Source organism: Neovison vison, chromosome 6 (assembly GCF_020171115.1).
Source record: "Neovison vison isolate M4711 chromosome 6, ASM_NN_V1, whole genome shotgun sequence".
NCBI lineage: Eukaryota > Metazoa > Chordata > Mammalia > Carnivora > Mustelidae > Neogale > Neogale vison.
The window spans coordinates 183,852,598-183,865,959 of record NC_058096.1 but is presented as its reverse complement, the minus strand read 5'-3'; the positions used below and the strand labels follow the sequence as shown (position 1 = coordinate 183,865,959).

At 45.3% G+C, this 13,362-nt stretch overlaps 1 protein-coding gene across 4 annotated transcripts in view; it reads right to left on the bottom strand.

Annotated features, from left to right (window-relative positions):
* The window catches only part of PDZRN3 (PDZ domain containing ring finger 3), a 241,875-nt gene that overhangs the window by 61,746 nt on the left and 166,767 nt on the right, over positions 1–13,362 (bottom strand). Inside the window, exon 1 of one of the 4 annotated variants that reach the window (XM_044253151.1) lies at positions 6,999–7,153. The exons of the other annotated variants lie outside the window; for them this stretch is intronic. Within the exon in view, the coding sequence (XP_044109086.1) occupies positions 6,999–7,016 (18 nt within the window). The 5' untranslated portion in view covers positions 7,017–7,153. Of the gene's footprint in view, positions 1–6,998; positions 7,154–13,362 lie in introns of those variants that run through there. 4 annotated transcript variants of the gene reach the window in all.

Below are 13,362 nucleotides of genomic sequence, written 5' to 3'. Positions count from 1 at the left end.
GTCTGCCCTTCCTCTGGAAACCACCAGGCCTACAGAGGTTTCCTCATCCTGAAGATGCTCAAATCTGTGGGGCCCCAACCTCCCCCTCTGCCCGCTGCTCACTGCCACAATTCTTGACAGAGGTATCTACGAGGAGGTACCCCCTCTTCTTTCTCACCTCGACACTATGCGATTTGGTTGGCCCTTATGATCTGTCCCTCCTACAGACAAACACATCTCACCTACGGTCACAAGGACCCCTCGAATGTCACAACCAAGAGCCTTCTGGAAGTCCTTGATTCAACCTCTCTAAGCGGGAGGACAAGCTTTACCTCTACCAACTTGGGAGAAAAAGGAATTGCAGCCCAGAAACATGGGGGCGGCCTTGTGGCCTTGGCCACCCAGCCGCTTATGGGCAGAGCTGGGATATGAGCCCAGCTTCTGACCACTATGCTGATGCTTCTTCCCCTTCCCGCCCCGAGGAAATTGCCACTACTGGCCCTGCTTTCCCTTTCCTCTCTGACCCTGGTAACCATCTAGTCCTTCTGAACTCCTCCTGATAGCAAACATTCCTGCTGCCCGTGGATCCCTCCAAGGTCTCATGCATGTGTTTCTTCTTCCTCCTGGCTTCTAAATGAATGCGGACGCATCCGGAAGTCCAAGCTCTTCCAGGAGTCAGTAAAGTCTGAGCAGATCTAAATTCCCTGCTCCCCACCTCTCTTCCGTGTGTACTCCTGTCAGTGAGGTCAGGCATCTCAGAAGTGCCCTCTGACATCTAAAAATATCCTTTCTTTTTGTCACCTGTAAATAAGCACCCACTGTGCGAGGTTTTGCAGAGCAGGGAGAAGAGTCAGGGACTGCGGCTCAGACTGCCAAACTTGGAATGCCGCTCAGCCCCCAGGATGTGGCTTGTTTCTGCCCGAGTGTCCGTGTCCTCACCGAAGCACACAGCTGTTGCGAAGACCACTGAGAAAGCTTATCTGAATCACTCGGTACCGGGGCTGGCTCATAGCACTCCCAGGAAATGGAAGATTTCAGTTTGTTCTTATTTAAAGTCTCATCACTAATGTCTGTCAGGGAGGACACTAAGCCTCTCTTGCTTCTCCTGAGTGGCTCAGTGTCCTTAAGGCTCAAAGACACACAGACTGAACGGCACCACTGACTTCAGGTGTGCTCTGATAGCTGCAGGAGGAGTGGTGTGGGGAGAATAGGGGAAAGAGTTAACTCCATGAGGAGCGTCAGAAAACGCTTCACCGTGAAGAACTAGACATGGGTCTGGACCTCGTTCCCCCTCCTGGGAATGAGGCTCCTCTAGGAACCACATGCCAACTTTGCCTTCTGAAAAGAGCAGTATCATGTCAAGAAAAACGCCAAAACATTTAGAACAGAATCACTCAGACGTTAGGGTGCACCAGAAATCCCCCATTACTGGGTAGGTGAGGTGGCGGGTTAATTAAACGCAGATTCCTAAGCCCCGCCCAAAGGAGCGATGGTTCAGCAGACCTGGGCACCGACCTGTTTTCCCCGCAGGAGGTCCCCGAGTGCTAGCAGGAATACAGCGACTGTGATGTGACATCAAAGTCCCAACGGGCATCTTCCTATTCCAAGCTAATCACCTCCACCACCACTACCAGCTTCCAGTACCCATTAAGCAGGTTCAGTTTCTCTCGACGATGCCGTGTGCGGCATGGCTGGGGTCACGAGGCTGATGATGTTCCTGGGCTTTTGAACCTCTGCTTGTGTGTTTGAGTTTTACTGAAGCCTGGTCTTTCAGAGAGAGAGAGAGAGCAGGAAGAAATCACGGATAATTAAAGCTTAAAATATTCTTATTTCACGGTGGGGATAACAAGTGAAACTACAAGTAATGATGTAATCCAACTTGTCAAAAAGGAAAATGAAAAGAGGAGACAGAAGGCAGGACAGAGCCTTGGGACCTGGCGTGCCATGTCATCTTCTAATTAACTAACTGATCCTTTAAACTGTCAAACTCAGAGAGGGGCTCCGTGGCCTGGCGTCTGATTAATATTCATATTTGGGCACTGGATGCTCTGATTTAGGTCCCAGTGGTTGTAGTTAAACATCAGTCTTTAAAAAAGAGAGAGAGAGAAATAAAAACCGGCCTGGCCAGCCAAAATCTCCAGGTTTTACATTCATAGGGAAATGAGGGGAGGCCACCCTGAAGTCCATAATCCACGGCGAGAACAAACCCTCCACGGATGCATATTGATTTCTGAATCATGATGAGGACTTGTATATTGAAAAAATAATTATTTTGCCTCTTCCCACTGGCAGCCACATTGTTAATCACACTCTGTGCCTCATTGTTAAATAAGTGAACGGCGTGTATGAAATTACATAGCATTCGGTAATATAATCAAGCTTTTAATTTCAAACAAAAATAATTGAATATGTAATTTAATCAAAGCAAGCTAGAATCGATCATTTAAACTATAGTAAGTGGCAACCTGGACTTTTGTTCTTATGGCACAGGCTGTGAAAGAATCCATTATTCCCTTCCGCGTATTGGCTTTCCCTGGCTAAAAAAATAACCTCAGTCCGGGGTATAAGAAGCACCCGTTCTAACAAATGCTTTCCGTGGAGAAGGCAGTTGGCTCGAAAACCAAAACTGGCTCCCTCGTGGTGAGTCCGGTTCACACTTCCAACCAGCAACAGCCGGGCAGGACGACCTGCGGGCTGCTCTTCCAGAAGGTGGTAACATGAGGAAGCTTGGCACTGGACCCAGGAGGCCTTTTCCTTCACTCTCCATTCACATTTTAAAAATTTAAAAATCTTCCAAGGAAGGAAACAATGCAACCCAGTTCCGCTGTGAGCTCCAACGGCCATGGCTTTCAGAAACGGCTTCCCAAATTCTACCCTGAGCCTGGCCTCTCACGCTGTGGAGATCCATCCCACAGTCCTCCGAGCTGGATTGAGATGCCCCCTATCCCATAAATGTTCTCCCCTGCAATTCCCCTTTACCCTAGAGAACTCAGAGGACATCCTCAAGCTCTTGTTTAACTTACTACTCAGCTATTTCAAGTTAGCTTTAAAAATGGGGGACACTGCAGGCTCAGACTGGGATCATATTTCACACGCTTTCTGAAAACAAGTGGTGTGGAACAGCTAGACTCAGGCTGATGAATTCAAGCACCAGATACTGAGGCCCTACCATGTAATCAGACACATTAATAAGTCGCAGTTCATTTCCGTTTGGTGGGGAGAGAGGCCATACCACTCGTACGATCAATACATTTTTAATAAAGGAACAGCCCACTTCTAATAAATAAATAGATACATTACGAATGACTTGTAGTGCTCTCTAGATTGAGAAGAAATTCATGGCCATTTTCTTTCAGGGCACAGGTTTACATTCCAGAAGGCATTCACATACTTCTACTAAGGAGACCAAAAGAAGGAGGAAAGGCACCCAGCAGCATTAAGAGTATGTGCCCTGGGTCACAACCATCTGTGAAACATCACAACTAAAATCTCCGGGGGAAAGATGGGCTGATGCCATCCATCAGGAACCTTGGTTCATCGAACCCCCAAATCGATGGTCAACAACGTCCTTACCCCTGATAATTATTTCTAGGATGACTTGAAACCTTTCTCATGCTCTTAAAAATGAAACAAAACAAACACACACACAGAAAAACCAAGAAGCTGACACAATGCCAAATCCACAAACGCCCACCTCCGCTTGGAGTCTTGGCCATCGGGGACATCTACCGTCACTGCCAGGCCTGACTGAGAGCTCCACACAGTAGGAATCCAATACCGAGGCAGGGAACGTCTTGACGTCTCACTTCAGAAGTCAACACACAACTTCCGTGCGCTGCCTGCCACACGACGTCCTGTGCCGTGTTCCCTGGAGCTGCAAATCCTTTTTTGGGTGGGGAGCAGACTCTGGGGACACCGAAACTGGCTTTAGTCCACAGGCAATCAGGTAATTAATGGTGTCTTTCAGGGCAAGCGCAGTAAAAAAATAATTGCTCTCAAATTTTTACTGCTAATGAATGATTGGTACAGTCAATATTTGTGTTGTTGGGAGTGGATGTGTGTGAATGCATGTGTGTGTGTGTGTGTGTGTGTGTGTGTGTGTGTGAATGTGTGTGTGAGAGAGAGAGAGAGAGGAGGAGGAGTAAGAGTCTTTTGGATGCAAATGCCCAAACCCGTCTATCAGCTTGGCTAACAACTTTGAACCTCCAGACCACAAGTGTTGAATATGTTGACTTTAAATGTCTATGGGGAACACATGCCATGGATCAAAGAACACAGTGATTAATCCAACAGAGACTAAAATCTGTCACTTTGGTCATGGTGCAAAGACGTGCCAAACAAGATCACGAAGGATACTAAACAAATTGGGGAGAAATACCAAAGTTAAATTGGTTTCCAAGAGGGGCTGAGCTGCCAACTACCTGTCTAAAGGCGACCGGGTTAGGGGAGCACATTTCCTCCGCCAGCACATCGGCCCACTTGCGTTAAAACAGCACCTCCCCTTGCTGAAGACAACTACTAGCCGGCTGAGGCCAGGTAACTCTCACTCTCGCCGACGTCATGCACTACCACATTAGGTCATCGGCTTTCCCTCTGCTCAATCCCACGACACTCCGGCTTCTCATCACACATGCATGGGCCTGCGGACAGATTTTTCTTTTTTTTTTTTAACGATTTATTTATTTATTTATTTATTTGACAGAGAGAGAGATCACAAGCAGGCAGAGAAGCAGGCAGAGAGAGAGAGAAGGAAGCAGGCTCCCGGCTGAGCAGAGAGCCCGATGTGGGGCTCGATCCTAGCACCCTGAGATCATGACCTGAGCCGAAGGCAGCGGCTCAACCCACTGAGCCACCCAGGCGACCCCTGCGGACAGATTTAAAGAGAATTCTGCTCGTGTGGTTTAGTGGGAAGTTGGTTCTCGTAAGTAACAGAAAGGCCCTGCTCGTATGAATGGTGAACACAGGGAGAAAACCGTGAGAGCCAAGCACAATCAGGAAGACACATGCTGCCACGTTTTTTTGGATTTTTTTTTTTTTTAATGGGCCACTTTGCCCAATGGTTAGAACACAGCTGAGGCCGCAGCAGCAAGCCTGATTCCCATGTGAGGAGGACAAATGGCCTCGCGGTTGCAGAATGAATTCTTCATCACCACATCACCCCACAAATACGCTCGCCTGGGGTCGGGGCGGGATCCATGACGAACACAAAGGCTGAGTCAATACGGTGTGTCGGCGGTGGGGTCTCAGGCAGAGGTGCGGTGGGGGGAGGGAGGGGAGATGTGAGGAGTTAGACTGGGCCACAGACACATTTCTTTTCTCTGCCTCTGACGGGGAGACGGTCATTTGTTTCTCTTCTGCCAAGAAGCCACAAACTATCGGCCACACAGAGTCCCGCACACTGATGGGGGAAGATACACTTGGATGTTCCTGTTACGGGCTCCCGGCCAGAACCCCGTGCTCCTCCAGGGAGCCGAGCAGGAGGCCGAGTGGCTGTGGCTGGGCCGGGCTTCCCGCTGTTGCCCCCCAACTGCTGTGACTCATGCATTACTCCTGGGAGTGCCAAGGCGCACGCGTGTGTGCTCGGCTCTCTTTCTGGCCCCCATATTTCACTTGGTTTCAAGTTCTGAGTGACTTCAGGGCTGCTTCCCCCCACGCCCCCCCCCCCCCCGCTTCCCGGGCAAACCAAGCCAACGCTTCAACTAAGAGGGTACGGTTGAATAATTTTATAAGTTATTCATGAAGTAACAACTGCTGTCGACAACACAAGCTTTCCAAAGGAAATTCTTTTCAACCAGCCACATAGCTGGTGGGTTGTTTTTTCCCCCCAGTCCTCTGCAGTTGTCCTTAACTTGTTCTTCTGTATAATTTATTGGGCAGCTGTCAAACACGCATGTTCTCTTGTCTCCTCTCTGACATATGCACGGTGAGAAATGACACCGGAAATGGGCGACGAACACACGGACACTCTCGAGACTGAATAAATGAAAGCCAAGGAGTACAGTGATGAGAGAAAACAGTTGGGACAAAGTATGCTATGTCCTCTGCCAGCAGGCAGGCCTGTGAATGGACTCACTGTGAATTCTTGAGCGGCCGGCAGAAACGGGACTGTTTCTGTTTCCCAGAAACACTCATTTTAATATACATAAAGTTGTTTCCTTCTTGCCTCAACTATACACACACACATACATACTTACACACATATATGCATGTATATATATATATATACACATATGTAAATTTATGTATCATTTTATATGATCTACAATGATTTTACAAAGTCAACAACGTTGATGCTGTAATCGAATACACAGTTTGAGAAACTCCTGAATTTCCCCGAAGAGAACGCCTAATCCCTGCAACGGGCCAAATAACGCAACTCTGCAAACCTCACAGGCACAGACAATTGATCTCCATGCTAACCCACGGAGCACTGTTGCTAAGCGAACACACTCCTTCCTTTTGATCTCTTTCCATCTCCTGCATTGTGTTCAGTGCCTCTTATCCTTGTCCAACATCAACAGGTCATTTGCAGAGTGGTCAGCGCTGGCCAACAAAAATAACCATTATAAAACCTCTAGCATGTTTAAAATCAACAACCCAAGTGGCCTACACGGTTTAAAGAATAAATTCCAAATATTTTGATGGCAGAGGGTAGCCAGGAACTGTGAAAAGTACAGGTACAAATTATAGTCAAGTAATCAGATCACAGCAAGCTCTTCTAGCACAACACTCTCTATTTTTAAACCAGCATGAAAACAAATAGAGATACAGCGTCCCTTGGGCAGGATGGTAAGCCCAGCTTTGTGCCACAGGCAGGTATGTTTCAGACGAGGTTCACACACATGGCTGAAATTACCCGTATGGACACAGATGCAAGAGTTCTCAGCCAAATCTTCAAGAGCTGGAGAGTTTGAGAGCCCAGACAACCTCTGAGCAGGCAGAGGCAGTGACTCAGTCTCCAGCTGCTTCCCTCTCTCACCCCCAAAGCCCATTAACAATGACCCCCTCCCTACGCTCACCTGAGCAGGGCACTGCATTGTGACATCAACGAGCCTCCAAACAAACTCTCCCTTGAAAGAACAGAAATGGGCTGATGTGAGTAGTCGGAGAGCTGCTGATGACTCCCTTTGAGGATGACATGGATCCTCACTCCGGATTTGCCTCTTCTGCTTGCGCTGCTCAGGTGGTTACTGGAATTAATCTGCATTATCTGAAAACACAGTCATTAAGCTGGGTGGAGTAGTATCTATAAATGCTAAGGACCTAGTGGGCCAAGAATAATATTGACCATGACCACGAGGAAGATCTACCTTTACTGCCATGGAGAGACGGCTAGAACATGGTGCTAATTGAGAAACAGGAGGTTCTAGAACAAGCATGCAAAGTGCTGCATTATTTTACACAGAACTACATAGGTGGATGAAACAATGTGTGAATAAATGAACACATTACGTCCAGAGAATGTTTATTCAAATCTCTTCTCTGGGTTAGCAGCTGATCTGAAGTCTCTGCATTATTATTATCATCATAAAACATTACTTAAATATTGATGTTTTGGTCTGATTGGCTTGTCATCCCTAGGAAATTTGTCTTGAATTTCTACACTCTACACTTGGGGCACCAGCTGATTCCTCCTAGAGGTCCATTCAATGTCACAACTCCTATTTCAAGCTGTTTGTCTAGAAGTGCACACACCTTTCTGGCAAACTGAACCCTCACCATTTCGGAGTTCCCATCCCCAAATTTATTTTCGTAATAAACTGAAGTTCTTACGACTGGGAAAAGCAGCTGTTTTCATGTCGAAGAAACAATCACCACGAGGAATGACCAAAGACCATTCTCAGATCATCACCACTGATATTTTAAGCATTACTCCGCACCAGACATTACTTAGTTTAATCCATATGATAACTCCATGAGGTAAAACACTTGCCTAGGGTTGTCTTTCCAGTTTGTAGACAAGAAAGGTGAGGATGAAAAGGTGAGGGAACCTACTCGGAATCACACAGGAACTGCTGGAACCAGAGTGAGTGAAACCTCAGTTGATCCAAATCTAGAGCCTGAGTTCTTAATGCCCCCAGGTGCCATGTTAACATTATGAAACAGTGACACTACTATCTCCACACCTGTAAAGAAGGACATTGCAGACCCAGGAAACCAAGACACTGGCCTCTCCGTGCCATAGAAATCTACTTTCTTACCCCCAGAACAGCTCTCGCTAGCAAGGCATCTATCATTTCTGAGCTTCTATTTTTCTCACCTGTAAAACATATTATAATAAATCTTGTTCCAATAATGAAGATGCCTTATTTATTTCCAAAGCCCGCTGAGAAGGTGGGATGTAATATCCCACTTTTACCAATGATGGGTCACTTTTCTCCAGCACTGAGCAACCAAAGCATAAAATTGCATTTACATTTTTCAGACACAAATTCACACAAATCAAAATGTATGTTTTCTTTACTTTCTTCATGAGGCCAACTGTCTTCCTCTGGCCCCCTGCTAATTTTCCTGATGATGTTTGAACAGAAACATGCTGATTTGGGTAATTCCATGTCCAGGCACAAAAATAACTGATGACATCAGCACAGTTATGGGAATTAGACTTATTAGTTAATTATAGAACCAGCAGAGGGAGCACAAACCCTGCATAAATAATAACCATTTCTTTTAAGCTTCTTAAAAAAAACAGTAGCAGTAGTCATAGGGAGAAATACATTTAAAACTAAATTACCAGTAGTCAGAAGATGGTCTCTGGTTCCTTGGAATGGTGTTAAGGTAGAAATCCAATATATGGTCCATACAATTTAGATTCAGATATATGTTGCCTTCTTGGGTATCTAAGAGGGAGAAAGAGTGTGTGGTCTGTGTGTGTGTATGTGTGTGTGTGTGTGTGTGTGTGTGTAAACATGTACGCTTGTGTGCCTCTTGGTATCATGGTGATACCCTCTCCACTGGTGAATTAATTAAGGTGAGATGATAAGACTTGCCTAGAGTTGACAAATATTTACTTGTTCAACCCTGATATCAGAGCAGCTTTCATTTTAGCTCTTCTCATCCTGATAAAGTACTGAATGAATAAACCAATTTTATCCTTTTAAGATGCAATTAAGGCTTACATTTAAAGTCCTTCATGGGAGAAGAAAGATAAAAAGTAAGAAAAAGTAAGAAAGATAAAAAGATAAAAAGGCTTACATTTAAAGTAGAAGAAAGGTTTGACACAAAATAGCATAATGTCTACTGGTAAAAAAAAAAAATCATATATTTAAGGAACTATCAGCCTTAAGTACTGCTAAGATTTTTAAATAAATGGCCATACAATTGAGTTTGAAACAGATGTTGTTGACCTTTTTTTCTGCAACAATAAATTACTGACAGACAGTCAAGAGACTAGGTCCCCAACCAAAATAACACTTCCACATAGACATCACCCTTTTATCAGTCCTTTGATAAGTTGGGTCAATTCCTTTAAAGATAGCTATGACCAGGGCGCCTGGGTGGCTCAGTGGGTTAAGCCGCTGCCTTCGGCTCAGGTCATGATCTCAGGGTCCTGGGATCGAGTCCCGCATCGGGCTCTCTGCTCAGCAGGGGGCCTGCTTCCCTTCCTCTCTCTCTCTGCCTGCCTATCTGTCTACTGTGATCTCTCTCTGTCAAATAAATAAATAAAATCTTTAAAAAAAAAAAAAAAGATAGCTATGACCACCCACCCACCCACCCCCACCCAGCAAAATGTAAAATTCAGCCAAAGAGATAATATAATGAAAGACCTGATTTCTCTGTCATGGATTTCTTCTGTTGATTCTGAGAGGATGGTCTCCCCATCGTTGACATGGGCAAATTAAAAAGGGAAATCATGGAACACGTATATTAACACTGAAATTATACACATCCTGATATACTAGAACAAAATGTTTATTTTAGAAAAGTCTTCTGCAGAAGTGGGGAGGGGAATACATTTCAGCTTTAGCTCACAGTCAGAGAGCTGCCGAGACTCAGGAACAGGGAAATGGTGTTGATGAGGAGACACGAGGTGTTCGGTGAAGAAAGGCCCCAGTGCATGACTGTGTGACTCAGGTGAGAACCCATTGGGGGTATGATGTGGGCCTGGGCTTCCACCAACTTCTCCACAAGGCCCCGTCCTGTGGGCAGCAGTTCCCATCATCCTGTTAGCCCATGCCGACCACCCCGGTTAAGTGGACCGGGACAGGTGGCAGCAGACCTGCCATGGAAGCTGGAAAGGCACTGCGGTACAGAGACCTAGAGGCTGGTTATCAATGGGGAAAGACAAGCTCTGCCCTGGCCCCCCCCGACCCCCCCCCCCCCCGCTCCCTGCCACCTTACTTTTTATCTTTTTCTCCCATGAAGGACTCTAAACATAGTGCAGCCTCCAAATGTGGCCCTCATCTATTGGCTGCAGTTTACTTCGGGCGGGTTTGCTTTCCTTATGGACATGATCGGAGGAACAGGAGGGACCTGGGTGGTCCCAGTGGGCGGGCTCTACTAAGGTGCCTGCAGTGATGGTCTTTACTGACCACTCCCAGGTCTGATGTCAACACCTGTCTTTCAGAGACTGATGGCCTCTAAGTGGTGCTTTCTCCCACACTCAAATGTTGCTCTTACAGGGTCGGGTAACTCCCTATGCCTGAATGCTGTGTCTCAGCACAGATATTCATGAATCCTTTTTTCCATTTAATTGTCCGCAACATTCTGCATATTTGAGGTTTTAATGGCAGAGTAGAATTTACAGAATTCCTATCATACACCAACACGGTGTTAGAAACTTTGGCTGCATGATCTCGATTCTTAGAAGAGCTTTAAGACTTACGCACTCTCTCTCTCCTTTTTTAAAAGATTATTTATTTATTTACTTGACATACAGAGATCACAAGTGGGCAGAGAGGCAGGCAGAGGGAGGGAGGGGGAAGCAGACTCCCTGCCAAGCAGAGAGCCCGATGTGGGCCTTGATCCCAGGACCCTGGGATCATGACCCGAGCCAAAGGCAGAGGCTTTAACCCACTGAGCCACCCAGGTGCCGCACGCACTCTCTTTTATTCCTAGTTCATAGAGGGGGAACCTGGAACTCGAGCAATTAAGCAAGCTGCCCAAGGTCACCCTAATTGTATGTGGTAGTCAGGAATCACATCCGTGTGTCTGTCTCTGCGAGTCCAACCATGGTCTTCCCATGAGAGCGCAGTGTGTTACCTGTTTCAAGTGAAGAAGGTAGATGATAATGTGCAGGGAAGATGGTAGGATCCATCTGTTATTAGAACTCTCAAACAGACATCGTGGGGATTTTTTTTTGTTGGTGTTTTAGGCAACCGAAAGTTTGCTGGTTTGGGAAACTAACAGCAAACGAAAATGAGCAAAATAATCCCACTGAAAAAAATACCAATCATTGAGAGAATAATGATTGGGAAAATAATGATCTAACATAATGCTAACATTCTCTCCAGTGATCCTTAGTGCCCGTGTCGTGAGTTGTGTCCTCCACGGGAAGGAGCTTTCTTTTCCATTGTGATGGTTAAAGGTCATTACAGACCCAATCAACAAGCTAACTAGCTCCTTATCTGTCGGAGTCATTAAGACCAAAATAAATGGGACCAACTGTCCGAGACCTCAAATCCTGATTCATCTTAACAATGCACTGAAAACCATAGGTTTTCTATGAATTAAGAAATTTAAAAATTCTCTTCAGGGAACATATTATGTACCCCAATCATTTTCTTTATGATACCATGTTTTCTAAATGAAAAGTTTAACATTGAATGTGATATAAATATACTCTTCCCAAGTTTTCTTAGCTGATCAAGAACAAAGAAAGAAATCAACAATGTTTATTTTCACTCAACAAATGAATTTAACACAGCCTATGTATGGATTACTCATGACTACAGGGATTCATGTTAAATATCCTAGCACTCATTATAACATGTATCAAAGTAGCCTCAGAATGAAGCCGCTGAGAGAGACCAGTACAGCATCTTGTCTAGTCATGTTAGGAAATAACTGAAAATCCTGACCCAATAATTTATTTCAGTAAAAACAGCCAAGCTTGAATAGAGCTACCCATTGGTCAGGCCTCTGCTCTGTGCACCCTTGTATCTGTAGCATGTCGCAGCCGTTCCTGGCCAATTCTACAGGTAACTCAGGAAGCTGTATGAACTCAGGATAGGTAGTGTAAATGTGGAGAACCCAGAAATCTTTAGTGGAATCCTCTGGACACTCGCCCCACTTTGCTGTATAAACACCAGCGAGATGATGTCAGTGAAACTCATCTCATCAACGTACAAAGCACTGATGCCCACAAATGTGTTTATGTCAAAAAAGGAGGTAGTCTGCTTCACGCATCGGTTTAGAGACACTGTCTCTGCCTCTGTACCCCCAAACACAAGTTAAAGTTCTTGTGGTCATCTGGAAAAGAAATGCAAAATTTCCCCCCATGGATTACTGGTTTGCTTTCTCAGAAAAACCTGGAGATAATATTAACTCATTTAGATGGTTCTGTGGACAGCGGATGTCAGAGCACAGACATGTGCAGATGTGTGAGAAAGTACATGTCACGGCAATGGCCACGTCATCTATGGCCTGAGCTTCCCTGAGGACGGGGGTTCAGCCATGGGGCGGCCAGAGAGAGGGCCATGATTCACTCTAGGAGGGCCAGAGCCTGGACAGACTTGTCTTTAATTGCCTGGTTGTCATCTCTGAGATACTCCTGGGTGACATTGTGGCTAGAGTAATGAAGAAAATAAATAACAGAATCCCATAGATTCCAGAATCCTGAAATGCTCTATTTATTTGCTCAATATTCATTAACGAGGAAAAAAATCAAGGTTTCGTCTTTCACGTTACGCATCGATGCTGTATATCATTTTTGCTTGAGTGTAAATGGTGATGTGTATTCGTTTAATGATATGAAAAGCAAGATGTCAAAGGCATTATAAATCTGCAGTGATGCTGTTCTACGTGTTCACAATTTTTTTTTTTTTTTTTTTTGACGGTGGAAGTCTGTAGTTCCAACACAGGGGTAATCAGCTCAAACAGTCTGAATGGTAATTTTGCTCTAGAGGTGTCAAATCATAATTTTGTCACAAAAGTGTCACATAGCTTGTGAACCCTTAAAAAGGAACTTGATTCCATTTAAGGTCTAGAAGTTTTCATCCTATTGTATAATGTCACAAAAAGTCTCAAGCATTTTAGGTTGGGTATAATGGCATGTCGAGAGAAAACCGAGGCTCTACTTGGCCTCCTGATCCCTCTGCCTGTGGTGCTGGAAGTCCTGTCCCATTCTCTCAATTAACAAAAGCAATGGCCATCACCAGATACCACCAGATACCAGGTACAGGCTAAGCATTTGGCCTCCATTATCATGTTTAGCTTTTTCAA